This window comes from Ambystoma mexicanum, chromosome 7q, assembly GCF_040938575.1.
Source record: "Ambystoma mexicanum isolate Mex_15411 chromosome 7q, UKY_AmexF1_1, whole genome shotgun sequence".
Lineage (NCBI taxonomy): Eukaryota > Metazoa > Chordata > Amphibia > Caudata > Ambystomatidae > Ambystoma > Ambystoma mexicanum.
In genome coordinates this window covers 997473353-997496749 of record NC_090941.1, presented here as the reverse complement: position 1 = coordinate 997496749, position 23397 = coordinate 997473353, and the positions used below count along the sequence as shown (strand labels likewise).

The 23397-nt window shown below is 47.3% G+C and overlaps 1 protein-coding gene across 4 annotated transcripts in view; it reads right to left on the bottom strand.

Annotated features, from left to right (window-relative positions):
- XRRA1 (X-ray radiation resistance associated 1) overlaps positions 1-23397 on the bottom strand; it is a 624270-nt gene that overhangs the window by 344870 nt on the left and 256003 nt on the right. For all 4 annotated transcript variants that reach the window (XM_069640151.1, XM_069640152.1, XM_069640154.1 and 1 more), the window contains one exon: positions 21437-21570. In XM_069640151.1, the coding sequence (XP_069496252.1) occupies positions 21437-21570 (134 nt within the window). The remainder of the gene's footprint in view (positions 1-21436; positions 21571-23397) is intronic.

Below are 23397 nucleotides of genomic sequence, written 5' to 3'. Positions count from 1 at the left end.
AGCTGTATACAGTTGATAATCCACTTCGAGATCGCGCCTTTAGAGACGCGATCTCCCTCTCTGCCTGTAGCTACGGAGACAAACAGTTGATCTGTTTTCCTTAGCGGTCTGGTTTTATTTACATAGTAGAGGACCGCCCTACGCACATCAAGGGTGTGTAGTTTCACCTCAGCTGAGCTTTGCGGGTTCTGGAAGAAAGCCGGAAGCTCGATGGACTGGTTTACATGGAACTTAGATATAAATTTAGGTGCGAACCTAGGGTGTGTGCGTAAAACCAGTTTGTCTTTGTGGATAGTAAAGAAAGGATCCTGCACTGACAGAGCCTGAATTTCACTGACCCTTCTTATAGAGGTAATGGCTACTAAGAAGGCCGTTTTATAAGTCAGGTATTTGAGACTACTTTTATGCATGGGTTCGAAAGGGGGGCCCATGAGCTTAGCTAGCACCACATTGAGGTCCCATCCTGGCGGTGGGTTCGAAATAGGAGGGTGAAGTCTCTTTACTCCTTCCATGAAGGCTTTAACTACTGGTACTTTCCACCACGATACTTTGTTATGGGTTGTGGTGTAAGCCGAGAGGGCTGCCAGGTGTACCTTTAGAGAGTTAAAAACCAAACCTGCGTCCAGCAGGTGGAGCATGTATGTTACAACGTTGGAAGGAGTGCAATCAACTGCGTTGATTTGTTTGTTCTGGCACCAAATAACGAATCTCTTCCACTTGTCAAAGTAACAGTGCCTTGTGTTTGGTTTCCTGGATTCTTTTAGGATGTCCATACACCTCTGTGGTAAATTGAGATGCCCAAACTCTATGACCTCAGGAGCCATGCTGCCAGGTTCATTGAGTTGGGTTCCTGGTGCACTGTTTGACCTTGTTGCTGGGACAGTAGGTTGTACCAGGCTGGGAGTTTGATGGGCTCGCACACCGCCATCCTGCGTAGGTGTGGAAACCATGGTTGTCTCGCCCACATGGGAGCAACTAGGATGAGCGTCATCGATTCCTTGTTCATCTTGTACACCACCTTCCTGATGAGAGGAGTTGGTGGAAAAGCGTACGCAAACATCCCTGACCAGTTCATCCACAGGGCGTTCCCTTGGGAGTCTGGCTGGGGGAACCTGGATGCAAATCCTGGGCATTGTTTGTTTTCGCTTGTGGCGAATAGGTCTATAGTGGGGAAACCCCACTGAGAGAAGAGATCTTCTACGATATCTCTGTGAAGGACCCATTCGTGTTCTTCTGGGAGGGAGTCTCTGCTTAGGGCATCCGCTAGGGAATTGAGCTCCCCTGGAACATGTTGTGATGACAGGAAGATGTTCCGTCTGAGTGCCCATATCCAGATTTTCTGGGCAAGCTTGGACAGATTTGGCGAACGAGTTCCTCCTTGTTTGTTCAGATAGAACATGGCTGTCGTGCTGTCCGTCCGGATCTGCACCGACAAGTTTAGCAGATGGGGCTCGAACGCCCGAAGCGCTCGGAATACTGCCAGAAGCTCTAGCAGGTTGATGTGGTTCTTGGCTACTGAGTGAGACCAGAGACCCTGAGCTGTGTGGTGGAGATGGTGAGCTCCCCACCCAGTCAGGCATGCATCTGTAGTCACCACTGCCTGTACTTCGGGATCGTAAAAGGGTTTTCCCCTTGCGAGATTCTCTCTTGTCCACCAGTGTAAGCTCTGTACGAGTGTTGGCGAAACAACCACTAGATCGTCCCACTGACCACTTGCCTGAGACCACTGTTTCGCCAACCATTCCTGCATGGGACGCATGCGCAGACGCGCGTGGGGGACCAGGTAAATGCATGACGCCATCATGCCCAGTAACCGCATTGCTTTGCGTACCGTTATTTGTTGACCTGACTGATAATGTGGAATTTGCAGTAGTATATTCCGAATTCTCTCTTCCGAAGGGAAGGTCAACCCTTTCTGAGTATCTAGGATTGCTCCTAGGAACTGTTTTGAGGTGCTTGGCACCAGACTTGACTTCTTCTCGTTGATAGAGAAGCCTAATTCGTGGAGGAGGTCGATAGTCCTCTGAATGTTTGACCTGCAAATTCCTGGGGTTTCCCCCGTTATGAGCCAGTCGTCCAGATAAGGGTACACTGGGATTGCCTCCCTGCGTAGGTGTGCAGCTGCCACCGCCAGTACCTTGGTGAATACCCTTGGTGCTGAAGCTATCCCGAAGGGCAGTACCTTGAATTGGTAGTGGCGACTGTCCACCTTGAAGCGCAAGTATTTTCTGTGCGCTGGGAACATGGAAATATGAAAATAAGCATCTTTCATATCCAAGGTTGCCATGTAATCCCCCTTTTTTAGGAGGGGGATTACCTCTTGTAGCGTGGTCATACGGAATTTTTGGGGCTTGACATACTTGTTGGCAGGCCGTAAGTCCAATACTGGGCGCATTGTCAAATCTTTCTTTGGCACAAGGAAGTAAGTTGAATAGATACCCTTGTTTACCTAGTGTCCTGGGACGAGTTCTATCGCGTCCTTTTCTAGCAGAATGGCGATCTCCTCGAGAAGGATCTTCTGATGTTCTAATGAGTGTATTCTTTGTCGTGGAGGGTGGTTCTGGGGACGCTGCAGTAATTCTATACAATATCCTGAGGACACTGTTGACAGCACCCATCTGTCTGAGGTGATCCCTTCCCAAGCCTGGGTGAAGTTGGAAATGCGTCCCCCTACTGGGGTTGCGTGAGAAGGGACCCTGAACTGAGCGTCACTGCTTTGGTGGAGGCGTGCCACCTCCCTTGTTGGGGCTTCCTCTGCCTCTTCCACGACCTCTCTTGTTACCCCTGCTGTAACTTTGGGTAGACTGCTGGTTGTTGTTCCATTGTGTACCCTGTCCTTGGGCATAGTTGCCTCTTTGTGAATTTTGGCCGCGTGGGCGACGAAAATTACTGTTCCCCCTCTGGTTAGGGGGTTTGTTGGTAAGCTGGCCAAGGGATTTGAGAGTCTCGTATTCGTCCTTGGCATTCTTAAGTGCGTCTTCGACCGCTTTCCCAAACAATAGATCGGGTTCCACCGGCTTGTCTATTAAAGAAGCCTGGGTTTCTGTTTTGAACCCCGACTGCTGTAACCACGCATGTCTCTTGATAACAGTACCTTCCGCTATCAATCTTCCTGCGTTGTCCGCGGCGTCGAAAGTTGCTTTTAATATGCAACCAGACACGGCTCTCCCTTCTGCCGAGATCCGAGCCAACTGGCCCTTTAACGGTTCAGGAGCAGAGGCTATGAGCGCCGCGACCTCTTCCCATTGATGGCAGTTGTAACTTGCCAACAGGGTGGTGGAGTTTGCAATCCTTGCTTGGTAGGCGGACGTTGAGGCTACCTTCCTGCCAAACCCATACAGTTTTTTGCTCTCCTTGTCGGGAGGAGCTTCTGACGATGATAAGGGTGTCCCAGCCCTCTTCCGAGTGTTGGTAACCACTAGGGAGTCTGGTTTAAGATGTCCTCTTATATAAAGAGGGTCAGACTGGGCTGCCCGAAAAAGTTTTTCGACTCTGGGGTTGACGGCTCTGGTGAGGTTGGGATTCACCAGGGATGGATCTATTCTACGTTGGATGGATTTAAGGATAGGGATGGTCTGAGCGACCGGCCTCCTCTCTCCCACCAACTCTTCTGCGAAGTCCCTTTCCTCCTGTACACCGTGGGTGTCGATGTGAAAATGTTCTGCTGCGCGAGCGAGAACTTCATTAAGGAGGGGCTGGTTATCAACTGGCGAGTCGGTAACTGGGGCTTCGCTCTCTACCGGGGAATCTACTCTGTAAATTTCCTGCTCATCTTCTACCTCCTCCAGGTCCTCATCATCCGCATAGTATTCAGTCCCGGTTTGTTCCTCCATAATGTTAAACTCCTGGTCCCCTTCAGGGAAAGGCTGTCCTTGGTATCTGGGGTGTGGAGTAGAGTATGGAGTAGAGTAAGGCTGCACCTCGAAGGGTTCAGGTCTTTCGAACCGGGCCTTTTTACTTAGGGGGATAGGATCAGAGGAGCCTGAGGGTGTGGCCCCTTGAGGGTCATACGAAAGGAAATGTTCTGGGTTTTTGTCATAAAAATCAGCTAAGGAAGACATCCTTGACATGACCCTGTCTATGTCTTCACTGGACCATTCCTTGGAACAGGGTATGACTTTAGTAGGCAACTTAGAGGACTTATCAAGGGTACCCTTGCTGGATGTTAATGTCCCAGTAGATTTGTGTTTGTCTGTCTGCTTAGGGTGGAAGGATGGTCTTACAGGAGTGGAAGGCTGTGCTTTCCGCTGTTTCCCCCCCTCCCCGTGCGTGGAAAAATGTTTTCCCTGCCCCTTGGAGGCCCCAGAGACTTTCGACGCCTGGCGTCGAGGGTCGGGAGAGGTATCTGTGTGTTTCGAGCGTGGGGCCTCGCTGGTGTTAACTGCGGCCTCGGTCTCCTGGAGCGCGGCCTGGGGGTGGAAGTCGTCTTCGTCTTCCGACGATCGAACTTCCATTAATCTAGGGAGCGAGGCACTCTTGGCAAGAGTGGATGATTGCCTTGCGTCATGAGGCGATCTCGATCGAGAGCGCCCAGAGGACACCGAGTCGGACCGTTCTATCTGTGCCTCTTTCCGAGAAGTCGACGTCGTCGAGGTTCGGTTGGACTTAGTGTGCTTAGTGTGTGTAGGGTGTGTAGCGCTTGCGTCGCCGGGGGTCTTCCCCATAGCCGCCCTGCCGGACAACCTTCCGAGGTCGGGGACCTGCGCTCGGCAGTCTTTCGACGCCGTAATGCCCTCGCCGTCCGAAAGTACGGCGTCGCTGCCATCGCTGAAGGCGCCCTACGCTGCCATGGCCGCCTGCCTGGCGTGGTGGGCCCAACGCTTTGTCGAACGGTCCTTAAGTGTCTTAGGCTTAAACCTACTACACGCTCTGCAGTTCGCTTCGGGGTGGTCCCTCGGCAAGCAGAGATTGCACGTGGCGTGCCTGTCGACCCAAGGGTATTTGCGGTTGCACTTGGGGCAGAATTGGAAAGGGGTACCCTCCATACGCACCTTGAGGCAGCGGGCTGGTAAGTGTTGGAAATATATAAGGTGTACCTATATACCAAGAGTGAAGAGTATGTACCACCCCCCACTCTCCCTACTTGCAGGGCCGAGGCCAGCGGCCTACTAGGCCCGGGCCGAGGCCAGCGGCCTTCCGAGGCCCAGATCCGTCGTGCAGCAGCCGACGGTCGATGTCTTCTCCAGCCGTCGTCGAGTGTCGACGTTGGGGTGGGGAAGGATGTCAATAAATAATTTTAAACTTCAATAATTAGCAAAAGTAAGGCTAAGGCCAGGGGACTCCGCAAGATGCTTCCGACCAGTATGGCGGAAAAAAACAATCTGAGGATCCTAGACGCGTGAGGGATCTTGGGTACAGTGGACGTCACACTAGGGATAGTATTACTGGCACGCCTTTGTCGACGCCCATTTTCGAGTTTCGAAAAACAAACTGTAATACTCCGCAGCTTCCACTAGATGTCGGCCTATGCACAGCATGTGATCTAAGCAGATTCCACAAGCCTCAGAAATATATATATATATATATACACACACACACACACACACACACACACACACACACAGTGAGAGGGAGGCAGGGTGCAAGGGGTAGGGGGAGTGGTTATACATTGACAAGACAATGGGAAGGGGTTGTGGTGCAGGGGAAGAGGCATATGGGGCCCCACTTTATAAGAAGGGACTAAATATATACAAATACAATCATCAGAATCATTCTTACTTGATCAAAATATATACTATTAAAATTATGTACGTGAAACCACATAGAACCTTGAACCTCTCCTATAATTAAATATTAAGTTGCATGCAGTCCATTAAAGCAGGTAAAGCGTCTGGGCCAATTCGTCCCGGATCAGATATATTTTCCTGGTTTCCAGAGTTGTGGACCTAGCTCTTAGAACACATTTTCCAAGCTATAGTTACTGAAAGAATTGTTTCACAGTCCTGTCATCACAGCTTGGTAGTTCCTCCATCTAAGACAGGTTGTCACTCAGTGGGAGGAATGCTTTTCAGTTCTTATTTTTTTGTTCAGGATGGTGGGAGGGTTTTTGACCATCCTCCCGAACACTGCATAGCATGGTTTGACTTTTGGTTCAAACAAAAGTCTCTGGATTTTAAATAAAAGTCTCTGGGTTTACACAGACGTCTCTGAGTCTCTTGCTTTGCAATCCAGGGATCCACTCCCAGACTATAGTCTTGCTTCCAAGTAAGTCACAGGTTTTGGGAGAGGGGGTTGAATATCCCTGCTCTCCTTTTTCTGGTTCCTCCTTCTGTATTTAGGTCCTCTGCTTCTCTATAGAGACCCCTTTGTCCGAGTCTCTAGCCATGAAACGCCTGCACAATAAACCTGGCCAGTGGCGAGAGCTATGGACAGGCAATTTGGAAGGGAGTCCTAGAGCTTCCAAGAGGATGGCCACCTGGGCTTTCCTCCAGGTTTGGTCACAGAACCTCCTTTATCTCCCAGTCTTGGGGTGCTTTCTCTAGCCCCAGCAACCCATCCACCTCTCAATGAGTCACAATGGTCTCTTGCTTTAGGGGATCTTTCCTGCACCTCCTGTTCTCTTCTTTTCTCGCTCTCCTACTGCCACCTCGTTGACACTTCATCACATGCTCATAGTTCCACCCTCCCTCCACTCACAACCCTCTGTTTTATGGTGTGTCTGGATATCTCACTTCCCTTCAGTCTTCTACTCCAATCTCCTTCCAACAAGTAGTCTCCTCTTAAAGTCTCCTCACACACTTCACCTTAATACACTTCTTATCCTCTCCTCTGTTGTCTGCCAGAACAGACCCCTCTACCTCACCTCTCCAAGTATCTTCATCAGCCTCCTCCTTATGCTTATTCCCTTCCTCACCCCTCCAGCAAATGTTCCTCCTCGCTTTCTCAACAGGCTGTCAACCATTGCTCCTTGCATGGGTCATCCACCTCTCCTATGTACCACATATTTCAACCTCCATCTTTTCAACATCTGTATTCTCCTTTACTTCCACCCCACTTCCCTGGTTATCCTTCTTTACCACCTCCTTATTCTTCACCGCCTACAACTGCCACTCCTGCCCTCTGAACACCTGACTTCAGCCTTCTTTCTACACCAACACCTTCTGCTCTCTACTCCAGCTTTCGTCAAAGCTACTCCCTTCACCTCCAAACTCCCATTCTGCACCTTGCCAACACTGCAATCCGGAACTACTACTCCTTGTTATGCAGGGAGTTGGCTCTTTTATAAGACTTGGGTTGAGAATGGCTTTACTATGAATGGCTGGAGGCCTCATATGATCTATCTGAGCATGCTGCTCAGTCCACGGGATGCACTGTAGTGCTGAACTTTGCAAGGAAGTCTTCAAATAGGGCTTCTGACATCCTTGATGCCATTCTAGAATCGGCTTTAAACTGGATGGGTTGCCCGCAGGTGATCTCCCTCTCCCTGCCTGTTGCTGCAAGCCCACCCCCAATGGAATACGTGTTGGCTCTCCCCTATGGCCAGCAGGCCAGTCACTGTGTTGTACTATTCCTCTGGGATGTGGCAAATTCAGCAAATAGTTCCCCTTACATGTGGTGTCATGTATCGGTTTCTTACACTGATTTTAGAAAGGGAAGGAGCTGCACTTCCTTTTGAAACCTTTCTCATCGAACTGGCAAGAGTAAGGTTTCACCAGTACTGTCCTCTTAGGGGGGTGGAATGTACTTGTGTGGAGTGCCTATGAACTCCCCATAATCTTCTTGCCTTCAAATCTGCGACTACATTTTTTGGCCTTCACCCATCCACACTGGTCCATCAGATGTGTAGCGTACTGCAAATCTAGGGAAATGTGCCTTTCTGATTTAACCTGTTCAGCCTGCTCTTCCTCTCGTCTCATCTCCCTCCTTAAATGGTTCCACCAGTGCATTTTCTTTCAGTTCGCCCCCTGTTTCTTTGCTCACTTCCTTTCACTTCTCAACGTGTGTCACCACCTTCCCCAGTCACCTCACTGAATCTTTCTCCCTTTTTCATGATGTCCCACCTCTTCCTCCAGATGGATCTTTTTGATTCAACACCTACTGCTCTATTTGTCTTACTGCCTCCTCCGGTGCTCTCACAGCCTCTTTTTTCTCTTGCCACATCTCCCCCCTTTTTTCTCCACACCCTCCTTATCTAGTTGTTTTACACCTCCACCTCAGTGTCGCCTGCAGGCCACCTTTTTGTTTTTTTTGTATTCACATATTTATTATAATTTGAAAAATGGCATTCAGTGTTACATCGCATTTTACAAATACAAATGCACATTGAGTTCACAGTAGTGGAAAGTACAACTGCACACAGGCAGATAAAGAAAGTAGGGTTTGAGGCATAAATCACAGATCCAGGAATCTTTCCCAAATTCCTTCATATAGGTCTCTTTTCTTGTTCCTACACAAGATCACCCTTTCTACTTTTGACATCTGCGCCAAATCTGTCATCCATTCCGAAACAGAGGGTGTGTGCTCACTTTTCCAGTTCCTCAAAATATTTTTCTTTGCAGAGAGCAAAGCTCTAAAGAACCAACATCTCTGCGGAAACGTCAAATCTGCTATCAGCTCCTCCTCCCCTAGAATAATACTTTCAAAATCAATCACCAGAACATTATTCATTGTCAGTGTTACTTCTCTCCAGAAATCCCTCATAATTCCACATTCGCACATCATATGTTCAAAGGAGCCCACTCTGTGTTTACATTTCCAACAAGCCCCTTTTATATAATTTCTGTGGAGTCCAGTACACCCTATTCAGGATCTTAATCTGCCTTGCTCTTTCTCCTAGATTCAACAAAGTCAAAGACACATTCCTGCATATATTGTTCCATCTGCTCACATTCATTTCCGAGTCTATCACCTCTGACTATTTGACCAAGAGTTTTTCATTGGGTACCTTACATTGTGCTAGGTGTTTATACACCTTGGCGGTGATGTGTTCATTCAGCTTGAAATCTTGCAACCAATCCATCCAGTCCAGAATTTTATTTCCCACAGCTTTTTTCAGTTTTCTGTATTCCCCGAGTTTGCCATTCTCAAGTTTCTTTTCCATTTTCAATCTTTCAAAGGAGATCCATTTTCCCTTTTTGAAAAGGACCGCCAGCCATTGGATACTGCTCAAATACCAGTTAGGCCAAAACACTGTTTTACCCGCAAGCTTAACTTCCGGATTTAGCCACAGGGACATGTTATTTGAGCAGGAGACACCTTTATTACTAAGCTTCATAAGCCCTTTCCAGCACTCCGTAAAAAATGTTGTTGGGGCGTATGATTTGCATCCATGTGAGTCTTCTGACGGCATCAACGCCCTTGGTGCAAGTGGAGTACATATGCAAGGTTCTGCCCGAGTCCAAACATCTGTTGAATTCTCAATGAAAGGCAGCACATTTCTAGATCTGTAGGCCAGATGATAATTTCCAAGATCCTGGACTGCCAATCCTCCATTTTCCGTTGATACTTGTATTTTCCAGAGCTTTAGCCGAGGTTGTTCCCCCTCCCACACGAATGAATGCATCAGACTCTCCATCTTCCTCATTAGCTTCTTTCTGGCTGATATTGGGATCATACTCAGGATATAGTAAATATGAGGAGCTGAAGTCATCTTTATAGCGTTCACTTTTCACCACAGACTCAGCTTCAATTAATTCCATCTGTGCAGGTCGTTTTTCAGAATCTCAATAGCGTGAAGCAAATTAACATCCATCATACGATCCACATCCCTAGTCAGCCAAATGCCAAAGTACTGCATTTAGCCATTGATTAGTACAAGTCTTCGATGCCAGCATCGCTTCAGATATATACTAATTTATTTTATATCCAGAGTACTCACGAAAGACGTTGATCTGATCCATTGTTGCTCGGACCGATGAGTCTATTCCTTGAACCACCAGCAACACATTGCCAGCATATAGCCATAGTTTTTGCAAGGCTTCTCCGAATTGGATCCCTTTAATCATCTGATCCCCTCTGCCACCAATGGTTCCATACCGAGTGCAAAGAGCGACGGTGAAAGGGGGCACCCTTGTGGTATTCCTCTGCCCAATTTGAAACTTTGAGAAAAAACCATTAGTATGTATACTTGCTGTAGGTTTTGAGTATAGCAGTTTAATCCATCCGAGTAAGTTTTCTCCCACTCCGGAGCCCTCTAAAGTGGCCATAAGATATTCCCATTCAATGCGATAAAACGCCTTCTCAGCGTCTAGTGATAGCATTGCCACTTATGCAGGTAGTTGCTTGCTTTCATACAGGGTCAGTATCAGTCTGCGCATGTTTTCAGAAGCATGTCTCCCTTTAACAAAACCAGCTTGTTCTTGGCCACTGAGCCCTGGCAGCAGGTTTTCAACTCTCAATGCTATGGCCTTTGCTAGGATTTTATTATCCGTGTTAATTAGACTTATTGGCCTATAACTGCTCAGATTCATTTCCGATTTTCCTTGTTTTTCAAAATAATAAGATGGTGGCATGTCGAATGGATGGTGGGAGTATGCCCTTCTTCTGTGAGGATTACAACATGGCCAGCATCAGAGCATAAACTTCATCCGGCATAATCCTGTAAAATTGTGCTGGTAATCCATCAGGCCCCGGACATTTCCCCATGTTTAGATGGCATGTTGCTCTTTTAAGTTCTTCAATATCCAGATCCTTCTCCAGATTCAAACTGCCCTCAGGATTCCCATTTTTTAGGTTGCAACTTCCTATTTATTCATTAAAGTGGTCCTGGTTAATCTGCAAATCTGAGGAGTATAAACTTTTGTAGTATTCCTTGAATTCTTTGTTAATCTGTGTTGGCTCAACAGTTATTTCTCCTGTCAGGCATTCAATTGCGTTAGATTTTTCATTTTGCATAACCTGCAGATGGTGCACCAAGAGACGGTCACATTTCTCTCCACCCTCATAGTAGTTACTTCTTTCTCTGAACAAAAATAGATCTGCTTTTTCTGTTAGTAGCTTCTTCAGTTTCCTTTATTTTGAAGGCTAATGCTGAACAGGATTCTGCAGTATGATTTAACATTGTGCACTTTTCAATTTCTTCCCCTTGTTTCTTCACTTCCATATCTCTGTCCCTTCTCTTTTTACTAGAAAGGCCAATCAGCATGCCTCTCATGTAACATGTGAACACTTCCCATGCTCTCTCCACCGCTACTTCCTCTGTCCAGTTTGTCTCCACAAAAAAAGTAGCTTCTGTCACTATCTTGTCCACTATTTCTACATACTCGAGTAGAGGGACAATCATTTTCCAAATACTCGTCTTAGGCATTGGGTATGACAAAGACATATCTATTGAAACTGGTGCATGATCCGAAATCAGGATAATCGCTTGGACCACAGTTTTGTGTGCAAACACCAGAGGTGAGGAGCAAGTCTATTCAGAGGGTGTTGAATTCTCCACATATCTTGTAAGCCACACTTTCCCATACAATCTAACATGGCTTTCCGCTTCATTTTGCTTTCATTACTCACAAAGAAAACATTTTTATCTATCATTGGATCCAGTGTGATATTGATATCTCCTCCCTCAACTAGCTTTTGTTGATTTATATTCTGTATAAACTGTGTGAAAGACACATAAAACTTGTCATCCCCTTCATTTGGAGCATAAACATTGCAAATACAATATGAAACATTTTGACCTTTCACAGTAATACAAACTATTCTCCCTTCATTATCCTTGTTGCAGATTAATTCTGATATTGTCAATTTTTTCTTTATCAGAGTGCAAACTCCCCTTGAGTGGGAGGTAAAAGAAGAGCAAAAAACCTTCCCCACCAACCCACGTTTCAGTTTTTCAGTCTCCGTTTCTAGTAGGTGTGTTTCTTGTAACAGGGCTATGTCTGCTCCAAGTTCATTAAGCATGCTAAATATAATTTTCCTTTTGTTTGCAGTTTACACCATTTACATTCCAAGACGCTATTTTCAACCCTTTTTTGTTAGGCTGTGCAATATTAGAACTGAAAAGAACCCACACTGTGAAGAAACACAAAGACACACAAAAACAGATTACAAACAAAACAATATCAAAACATGAAACCGCTTGGTATTGTCAGTACAAACCCACCAGCAGCTCACTGCCGTACTCCTTATAGAAAGTTATCTGTCCCTCCCCCTTCCCGTAGAATCCAATAGTTAAAGTTCACATCTTAGTTTAATGTATTGAATACCTAGAATTCTTAAAATCCATACCCCAAAAACTATATGCTGCAGCAACTTAATTACATGCAAATACTCCATTACTTTGAAATGTTCCTAGTGATCTCTACTTCTAACCGTGGAACTTTACAGCTTATGCACATATTCCCTTCAGCAGTCAAATATCTCAACCTATTGTCATTCGGGGCCCTCAAGTCTTCCTCCAAGCCACCTTTACTTTTCCAATCCCAGTCACCTGCTCGCCTGTCTTCCCAACACCCCCAAACCAACCAGAAATGTTGTCAGGCCCAGCACGGTAGTCGCCTGTCTGTTTCCATTTCCTTCCCACTCTCCCCCTCCCTTCCTTATCTATGTCTTAGCTCTTGCACTATCTGAAATGTCGTCAGGCTGAGTACGATAGTTAATTTCACATCCTTACTGTTCATGGCCTGTAAGAATATCATTGTATTTTCCCTTGTTCTCTCCCTTGCCATGAAGCACTTTGAAACACATTGTGTATAGGCGCTATTTAAATAAACTATCATATCATATCCTCTTTTTCTCTTGCTTTCAGCACACTCCCTTCTCTCCCTCAGCACTCTCAAGATTCCCACACCTTTCTGCTAAATCTAGTCTCATAAATAGAGGCCTATTCCTCCCCTTATGACCTCCTGTCAAATTCCATCAAGTGTGCTAGATAGTAGTTTGTAGAACAAGTTCTTTTAAGTTGAATTTCCAGGCGGAACTCATCCTCCATTATGGCTCCCGCTCCACCCTACAAGGTTTTAAAAACTGAGCCGACATATGGGGCTGGTGTTACCTTTGCTGTGTTACTCACACATGCACTCTTTCAGCTTTGTGGAGCACAGCAGTGTGCTTCATGAGTTTGATATCCCAGTGCTTGAGAAATAGAATTTACTACGCATAGAGCTCACAAACTTGGGTCTGGTGGGTATTTGTGTGTGCGTTTTCTCCCAATGTGGTGTATTTTTCTGTGGTAGTGGTCCGGTTATCTTCAGGCTACCAAGACTTCAGACTTCTAACTGGGTCTCTTCAAAGGGACAACATATGCTTTTAGGGCATTGTGACAAACCCCTTGCTCATTCCAAGGAAAGGTTAGGTGGACTAAGAGATCACCCCCCACACTACTCCCATGTCATGGATCAAGTACCCTTCGTTATCCCACCCCTCTAGGGTCAGTTAAGGCACTTTTATAGAGAGGCCTTGAGTACTGGTCTGAGTTCAGATGACAGGCTTTCAGGATTGAAGATATGCAGTATAGCAGGTGGGTTGCTGTGGTTTCCAATTGGCTTTGAGACTATCATAGGTGTCGTACATAGTTAAGATAGTGTATTTGGCCGATTTAGGGTTCCTATGAATAGTAGCCATCTGGTTGGGCTCTTGGCCCTGAGGCCAGAATTCAGACTATTTTAGATGCGAATGAAGCAGGTTTCTTATATTTGTGCTTATTCTACTTAGACAGACACTGTAGAAGGTAAGTCAGTTCTTAACAGTTGTGCAAGTAGGGGGTAGGGCTCTGTGGACGTGTGTTGCTCCACATGAGTCAGAAAGGCCAGGACAGATCAAGGGTGAGACCTGTGCAGCTCACAGGAGAACAGTTATTTTAAAGAGTCCCCCGTTTTTTTGCATAAACCAACGGTGAGACCATGATCCATCTGGTAAGCCGCAGGGTCGGGGGCAGAGCATTAATCAGCAGTGGGATTTTAGTACATTGGTTTAGTGGGCTCTTTCCCAGTGGAAGAAGTAATTTCCAAGAGGTTTATGAAAGCTCATGGTGCTTGCTGGGCAAGATGGTGCTGATTGAAGCAGAAGGTACTGTGGCAGAGGTTTTAAGAACTGGGTGCAGACAGATGTGTCTGCCTTTTTGCTGCTTTAGACATTACCGGCTTACATCAGAAGGACCGGACAAGTAATCTCAGGCATAGGGCTAAAAGCAGTAATGCAGAAAATGCATTGCAGTTGAAGGGACAGAAGGAGTAAGACTCCCGGGCGGTGGGTCCCATTCATCAAGGGGACACAAAAGCTGACAAGAGGTCTTAATGTGTGCCTGAGCAGTGCCCCAGAGCTGGTGCCATCTTGGGAGATTCAGGAGTTGAGGCAAAGGAGTGTGAGACGTAAAATAGACAAACATGTGGTACCTTTTAACAGCCACTCTTTGCCACCTGCCCGGGTGTGGCTATCCAGACTCCTCTGGTCCTGACGAGGTGAGGCCTGGACACCTGGTCTGTTTGGGCCAATAGAGAGGAAGCTGCAGTTCCCGGAGATTGTAGGATATCTAAGGGCTTGTCAGTTTGTATGTAATTTATTGGAGGGGGCTTGGCAGATGGGCAGCCTAGCTCCCCATCTCTTATTCCTACTTTAAGGATTTACAAATGACAAATTATTGTCCAGGAAATGACAGATTGGCCAAACTCTGAAGAAGAGATTTACAACCCAGGTTTCCAGGTGACAAAGTCATCAATGTGGCCATTAGATCACATCTTGCCTGCACTTGGGTGGAATTCACTGATGGCTGTGGGTTCACACACTACATTGCATGTTTTGCCATCACATGGCCAAATATTACTACAACATACCAGGAAGTGGCATCCTGGGCTTGACACTCCCAACATTAAAAAAAAGTACTGCGATTTTATGTCCAGCTGTTGTGAGGATGCAGTAGTGAGAGATCGGCACACAGGTGGCATTTTTGTTGCTACAGTCTTTTATTAAAGGAAAGATAGGGTTGGGGAAAGGCCTTGTTAGTCATAACGCTAAGAGGGTTTCCCTACCTCAACATTAATCTTAAATGGGTCTGTCAGGATGGCAAAATAAATATAGGTTCACCATTGTGTCAAAAACCTAACTCTCATCCCTCACACTAATAACTAAGTATAAGGTACAAAGGGGTTGTCTGCTCAGCAGATTCTTCTTCTTCTTAGAGGTCCAAATACCAAGTTCCAAATGGTGCAAAAACAAACATAGTTCCACAGGGGTCAAGAGAATGTTTCCTTCTATTGACTTCTCGTGGTGTACACAAGTTCCAAGAGGGAGTGCCTACTTTCCCTTGGTTCCTTTTCCACTTCCTTAAGATTAGCAAATATCTCTCTTCACTCAGCTTTCTCACAATGGTCACAATGCCAGGAGTTGTCACCCTTCCCCTGGTTTCTCTTCCTTTTACACAGTCAACCGGTGTCACTCTTCTTCCCAGTACTGTTATTTACACACTGACTATGAAGATGAGCAAGTGGTGTATTTTGTTTGGTCGTTCTCTTTCTGGGTTGTTTTGGTTCACTCTCCTGCCAAGCACTACCATACACAATCAAAGGTGTAACAGCTCCTTCACTACTACTATCAGGGTCCCAGACCCTAGATTTGGGGTATTCCTCCCCCTTCTTCACTTGCCACCACCTTTTCTCCTTATCAAGGTCCCAGATCCTTTGTTCGGGGTATTCCTTTCCCCATTTGGCTTGCCACCACTTCTGCTTAACAGGGTCCCAGACCCTAGGATCTGGGTTTCTTTCCCCTTTCCACCATCAGCTTAACAGGGTCCTAGACCCTAGGGTCGGGGTATTATTTCCCCCTTTCTGATTGCCACCACTTCTTTTGCTTCCCAGCAGTTACAAGCACCTTCGTGTACCTGTGTGTTTGGTCTGCGGGGGCGTCCACTATCTCCCAGCTTCCACCGTCAGTCGTGGGACTCGTGGTGCTTGGGAAGGCTTGGACTGGTCTGCGGCGACTCCGCAGCACGAACCATGCTTCATGTAGCCATTGCACTTCCAAAGCTTTGGGTGCGCCTATTGCCTGCTTCTGCCAGCCTGCTGTCCCTTCTGGCATATCAGGACCGGCTCCGGAGCTCTCGGTTTCTTCCTGGGCATCCCGGCTTTTCTCCTTTGTCCGGATGACATGGTGCTCTTTCTCGCGGCTCCTTCAGGGAGGACTGGTCCTGGCTGGGAGACCTTCCTTGCTTTTTATTTGTTAGTTAGGTGCGGCTAGGTAGAATAGGCTGGTCTGCTCATTGCGGTTTCATCGGGTGCTCTTCTGCACTCTGCGCATCTTCTTCGTCGCAGTACTATTCTTTAGGATGTCATGACTATTCTTCTTCATCTCAGTATAATTAAAAGGAGGACAAACTTCTACTTTGTTTGCATACATAGAAGTATGGAGGATTCTTGCACTAGGAAGAGGGTAAGAGGCTGAGGGAGCTGGGATCATTGTTGAAGTTTACTGCGTCTCTCCTAGGGCGTCATCCCTAATCCCATGAAGGTGTTCCCTCCCCATGTAATCCTCCCACGGTGCACCACCCCAGGGGGATTATTTGACTGTGGCCACAGCACCCTGGCCACATGAGAAGGGTTCTCCCCCATGGGAGATGGACGACATCGAAAGATTTGTCGCACTGCCATATTACGCAAAGGTATTCATGCAATACCCCAGGTAATGCCACAACATGGCCAGTGTCTTGTTCCACGTTCACCAGGGATAACTGATGAGTTTTTAGTGGGTTTGCAGATGTTGGGTTGGGGGATATGACCCAGGGCATCAGGGATGCAGAGCGCGACAATATTAGGTCAGGCAGCTGAGCTGGCATCTTCAATGGTGTCTGTGACCTCCCACCATTGGGAAATTTACATTTGGGAAAATAGGTTCTCTTGGCCGTCACCACATATATTAGGTACCTATACCACATGCCCACATGCACCCATAGCATGGCGAGGCATGTCCCTGTACTCTTCTAAAACAAACACGTGCATTGTCACAGCAATACAGTTTCCCAGCCAAACACCCAGGTTTTCACCCCACATATTCAGGTGCTCTCAACATGCACACCTATGCACATTAACTGAAGCGTGTGTTGTGGGCTGTATGGTGTATGGTGTGTCATGCATGGTTCTTTTGAAGGGACCATGTCCCACACCAACGTTCTTCCAGACACAGATTTAATGTGACACTTTTTACTATACAAGCATTTGGTTACCATCTGCCTTATAGGCAAAGTTCCCTCCGATTAAGATGCGATTCACCAGAGCCCATCACTTGGTACTATCAGATAATGTTCAATATCCGTCACCCCCGCAAAATAGGTTGTTCCAAGAAGACAGGTTTATCAGGCTACACAACTATATTTTGCAAAGTGATCAAATAAGTAAAAAGTACAAAAGAAAGAGCAAAGATAACAAAGAAACTGTTAGAGGAAGATCAGGGAGGGAACGAGGGGGGAGCGTGAGAGAGAAAAAGAGAGAGAGAGAGAGAGAGAGAGAGAGAGAGAGAGAGAGAGAGAGAGAGAGAGAGAGAGAGAGAGAGAGAGAGAGAGAGAGAGAGAGATACAAAGATCCAGTTGGAGGAAGATCAGGGAGGGAACGAGGGGGGTGCGAGAGAGAGAGAAAAAGAAAGGGAGGGGGGAGAGAGAGGGAGAGGGTGCAAAGAGAGAGAGAGAGAGAGAGCTATACAGTGGGTGGTAAAGGCCCATGACTCAAGATATTTGATGTGGCCCATGGGACATTACCACCAGGTAACTGCTCGCGGCCCGTGGGACATTATCACCGGGTAACTGCTCGTGCTCGTGGCCCGTGGGACATTACCACCGGGTAACCGCTCGTGGAGGGCACTATTATTGCTATTAACATGCCAGGACAAACCCCTAAGTGGTGTTAAGAGAATATGTTATGTTTAAAAACCTGTGCTGCTGCAAGCTTGCTGCAGGCAGGTCAGGTGCAGTAGGTTGTTATATCCGCCTTACGTCCCGCCACGAGGTGACGTAAGGCGTCACTAATAAAAGCCCCACCCCTGCTCAGCGAGGGCAGTTCCGGGCAAGACAGCAACACGTTTGGTGTCCGTGTCATCATTGCTGAGAGTGGTCCGGAATCGACCTACTACAGACAGTGGAGTTTTGCACACATACGCAAACAACAGTGTGTCCATTGTTTTCCGGACTGGTGGGGGCCGTAGTCTTCTGAATGCGGTCAGCAGCATGACATTGACGGACGCCCCAGTGTCTATGGTCATTTGCGTGTCTTGTCCTTGGATGGCTATTTGGCATTTCCGCCTTCTCAGTTTTCTTTTGGGTGTGGTGTCTCCGTAGTTCAGTGCGGAGACCAGGTATACTTTTTTTCCCTTTTTCCATTTCTCGTTTGCGACCTCTTCCTGGGATTGTGTGACATCGTCCCCTTCCTCCTCGGTCGATGAATTTGCGGTCTCGACTCGGCGAGCACTGGCTTATTTCTTCTTCTTTCCAGAGGTTGAGGCCCTGTCTTGGGGAGTTTGGGGTTGTTGTGGCAGCCCTGATGATCTGCAGACTTTGGCATAGTGGTCCTTTCTGCCGCATGCCCCACACGTGGTGCCTTGGGCCGGGCAGTTAGATCTGCCGTGGCAAGGTTCTCCACACCACCCACATTCCATGGGTCCCGGGGTTCTTGGCTGCCATCTGGAGTGTGCGTTGTTGCCGCCGGCCTCTTCCCTCGAGTATTGGCGGTTCATGATTTGGGCCACTGTCGCCAACATGAGTGCTGGTTGGAGTTTCTGCAGGGTGGTGCCCATGTGCGCTGCTCTGGCATGTGCCAACTCCCTCTGGCGGCCAAGTTCCAGTATTCTGATCAGAGATATGCCTTTTTTGCTGAGCACCATCCTCCTCAGCTTCTCTGAGTGTATCCCATTAATAATCTGTCGTCGGATTTCCTTTTCAATGTTGGTGAATTCACATGAGATTGCGAGTTTCCGTAGCCTGGTGTGATAGGCATCCAATGTCTCGTCCTCCAGCTGGATGGTAGTACAGAAGATGAATGTCTCATAGTCTGGATTGAGCTGGGGCATGAAGTGGGCCGTGAGCGCGTCCTTGGTTTGTTGGTAGACGTCGAGGCCATCTGCTATTGCCAGCGAGTTGAACATGCGTAAGACCTCATCCCCGACATTCAGTAGGAGGTGCACCATCATTTTCCTTGACGTGGTAATGTCTTTGCAATCCATGGCCATCTCAAATTTTTGTGACCACAGCTGCCACCGGGGGCCAACCGATGAAGGGTCGGTGTATGGGTCGAAAGGACTGAGTGCGATCGATGTTCCCCCTTGTGGGCATGCGTGTGGCGTGGATGGTGACAAATTTGAGGCGAGTCTGGAGGGTGTGCTGGGCCTGGGAGTAGAGCTTCCTGTCACCATGGTGCTGGTCTCTGGTGCTTGCCTGTGTGCACGTGTTGCCATGCCCCCTCACCTTGGTATCTGCAGCCCTGCTTGGCTCTCACGTCCTGTGACAGGGGTATGGGAGCGATGCTCTTGCCTGTTACCCTTTCCAGGCAAGTGGGCTCAAAGTCGTCTGCCAGTTGGTCTTGGGCCTTCAGGATTCAGATGTCTGGCCACTTTGTAAAAAAATTCTGGATGTGTCCAACTTTGTTCCAGTTCTCTTAGGAGAGAGGAAGAAGAGAGAGAAAGAAAGAAATGTTTTTTTTCTTTCTGGTGGGGGTTTGGGGAGCCTACCGTGCTTCTAAAATGTGTACCCCTGCCGAGGGCTTAATTTACTGGGCGTCGCGTGCGCCGTTCATTTCACTTGCCTCGTCGCCAGTGTTAGATTCTGCTTCCCGGCCGATGCGCCAGCAGGAAACAGGATAACAGGGCCCCAGGCTGTTAGGCCCCATTGCACAGCTCCGGCGGAAGCAATGATGACACTGACACCAAACGTGTTGCTGTCTTGCCCGGAACTGTCCTCACTGAGCAGGGGCGGGGCTTTTATTAGTGATGCCTTACATCACCATGTGGCGGATATAACATACGTGTTTGATCATTAAAGAAAACATGGCTGCCGTGGAAATACAATGCGGTGAGCAGAGTGGAGCCCCTCTTCCATTTCCAATGTCCTTTGAGGGCAGTGGTGGTTTGAAGGGTGACTAAGGAGGAGGTTGGAGTGTGGAGCGGGGTCTGAGTGAGGAGATCTACATACTATAGGCCAAGTGTAAGGTGGTGCTAAGTGTGGTACGAGTGGGAGGTGGGAGCAGTGAGGGAGAACGGCAACACAGGCGAGCCCGGGAGATTCAGAGCTGGCAACAGCATGGAATATTGGCTTGGATTTGATTGGCTGGCCAATGTTCCCCAGGTGCCGACGTACTTTACCAGGTACATTGGGGGTCATTAGGAGTATGCCGGTCTAGAATTAACATGCTGGTTATTCCATTTAACGGCATGTTTCCGGACCGGCATACTCCAAGTTTGCCGATGGGAGCCTAATTTACCTCCAGCCCTGGGCTGGAGGTTTATCAGGCACCACATCGCCAAATAACAATTGGTAATACCAGTACCAGTGTTACTGGTACCAATAATACCAGCACCGGTGTTACCAGTGCCGGTAATACTAGCAATTCCCCCATGGAGTCCTATGGGACTCCATGGAATGGCGATTATTAACCTGCCAGTACTGGCACTTGTAATCTGCCGGTAATTCTGCCAGTCTAGGTGCCGGTAATGGTATTACCATTTGGTGGTATCCCCACCAGTTTTAACTGCGGGATACCGCCAAACTTGAATGAGCCCCATTGTTTTTACTATAACCAGCAGAAGAGAGAAGAAGAGACCAGGGGAGCAAAGGAAGAGAGAAGGAAACTGAAACAAGCATTGGCAATGCCAACAGTGTATGCCTTTGTGTAGGCAGTGCCTTAAGGGTATTAACAGGCTATTGATGGTAAGAGGTGCAAAATGGTACATGTACCTGGGCATATAATAGCAGTGCCTGGCAAAGGCTGAAGGACACACATAGTGCTTATAAATAGAGTGGCTGAAGGCAGACATGGTTAAGACATTTTTATTACAACAGTAGTGGGTTTACAACTCCAATTAAGTCATTAACTCTCAGAAGACTGCTTTGAAAATAAACACTGGCAGGCACTTGCAGTGCAAAGTTTGATGGTAAGGCTAGTTTAAAGCTAGCTCGAGGAGGTGTTTTGAGCAGGCAGGGGCATTATTCGGGTGGGAATAGCCATAGGGATTAGCATGGCCATGGGCAGTCATTGGATGGGCAAATAACCAAACAACACCACAAGCTGTGTGTCCCCCTCTCATATGGCATTTCTCCCCATCTGCAATCTCATGCAATAGTTTTGGCTTATGGGTGTCGCAAGTGACACCTAGTAGCCCAAACTAAAAAGGAGCTAGAGAGGGGATATAAAGTGAAAGAGAGAGAGAGATAGTGCAATAAATGTGTGAGAAAGAGAAGCTTGATCTTCATGCAGTCCATACTCTATTTGCTCAGGTACATTGTTTGACTAACAGCAGCAGACCTGCCCAGGGCTGTATTAGAGAATCTCCAGGTTTGTGCCTGAGACAGCACCATCCGTATACTTACAGCTCTGAGACTGCCATGTCTGAAGGAAGATGCGAGAGCCCATTTCCCGTCAAGTGCAAGACTCTCAGGCGAGGAAGGCTTCCAAGAGCTAGGACATCATCTGGCGACAGGTTATTATAGGAGAGGTCCAGGATCTGCGTGAGCCAAAGCAGACAAAGAAACCATTAAGCGGGTCGCTCTCAAGTGTACCCTAGGTTTGTGCCACAGAAGGGCAGCCCAATCTCACAATGCGAGTGTGCAAGGGAGACCCCTTGAACACAGCATCTCCAATAAGCGTGCAACAGATCTACTAATTTCACTAGCTGCAATGAAAACAAATATTCCAGAAAAGAGGTTGCAAGGTGTGATGGAACATGTGCATATTTCGTGCATTCATGTTTAAGAGCACAGAAAAAAATACATAAAATCAGAATGATCATGAGTGAGGCAGCGCAGAGAACAGACACTGATGACGTGTATGCATGTGGTGCAAGAGAGAGTAGCCTGGGTGTGGGAGGAGCTTTAAAGTCAATGCATCCAGAGAACTAAGCATAAAGAACAATCTTAGGAGTAGTAAGAAGTGAACGGATAGGGCCACAGTAATAACACAATCCATTGAAAGCTGTGCAGGGACCTGATGTTACATAGATCTACATGGTTAGAATTCCTGGGCACAGAGGCATGGCGTAATCCATAGAAGGAATACATACTTTTGAAAGCACTATATTGAGGAGGTCACTTTCAAGAGAATTCGGACAATGGAGTGAACACATCAGATTGATGAAGGCAGAGACGTGTCTTTATGAGAGGGCACACCCTTGGGGGTTAGGGGAGTGTCCCACAAGGCAGCCTGGTTCAAAAAGTTCAGTGCCCATTGTTTTACTGCAAAACGTGCCTCGATGTGTTATGGTGTGCTGCTGAAGCTCTAAGCTTGCTGCCTGGATGCTGTGCACAAGTATATTAGGTGCTGATCAATACATCCTGCAAAGCTTTCTGCGTTCACTGTTTTACACACAGTGAGCCGAGCCAGCTTCTCAAACCATATTTTTTGGCACAAGTGATGAAAAAACAAAGATAGCTGGATTTGGCACTGGGGTTACACAAAATAGCGTTTTGTCTTTGCGGCATCAAGAATGGATGGAGAAATGTGTGTTTTTTAATTTCTTTATTTCTAATTGCATATGGCTGATAAATCAACCTTTACAATAGATACAATAGTTAATACATATATTCAACAGTTACTCTAAAAAGTAATATAAAATCATCAACTCCAATACAACGACAGGGACATGTACCATCAAGTAATAACGTGTGAGTTCATACAAACATTCATAACCAATTATTCCTCAAATAAGACATTTAGATTAAAAACTGATTGCACAGTCTGTAAACATTTAAACGCCTAAAACAAGATCCTCCTCATTCAAAAGGGAACAAAATGACTCTAATCTGTAAGGCCCATATGCTGTACAAAGCTCACCATGGCCAGGGTTATGATATGATATGATACGATATGGCATTTGTAACGCGCCTATACACAAGTGTTTCAAGGCGCGACGAGGCGGGGGGGGGGCAAGGGGAGACAGACAACGATCCTACTAGGCCAGGTGTCATTCAGATCGCGCAAGTGCAAGGGTAGAGGGGAAAGGGAGAAGTGCAAGGGGGAAAGGGAGGGAGAGGGCAAAGTGCAGTACAGGGTTAATAGCGTACAGGAAAACAACAAGGGCCCGCTAGTGGCAAGTGCGAAGTAAGTGCAGACAAGTGCTGGGAAGATGGGCTGTGGGATACAGACACAGTCCCACAGTGCAGGGGGTAACCAGGGAGGCAGTGCAGGGGAGAGTGGCTGGGCCAAGGACCGAGAACGGTGAGTGGCCCAGTTGCAGATTCAGTGCAGTTTCAGTAACTTTAGCAGGGGAGAGGGGGAGAGAAAGCGGAGGCGAAGAGGAAGGTTTTGAGGTGCTTGCGGAACCGGAGATGGTTCT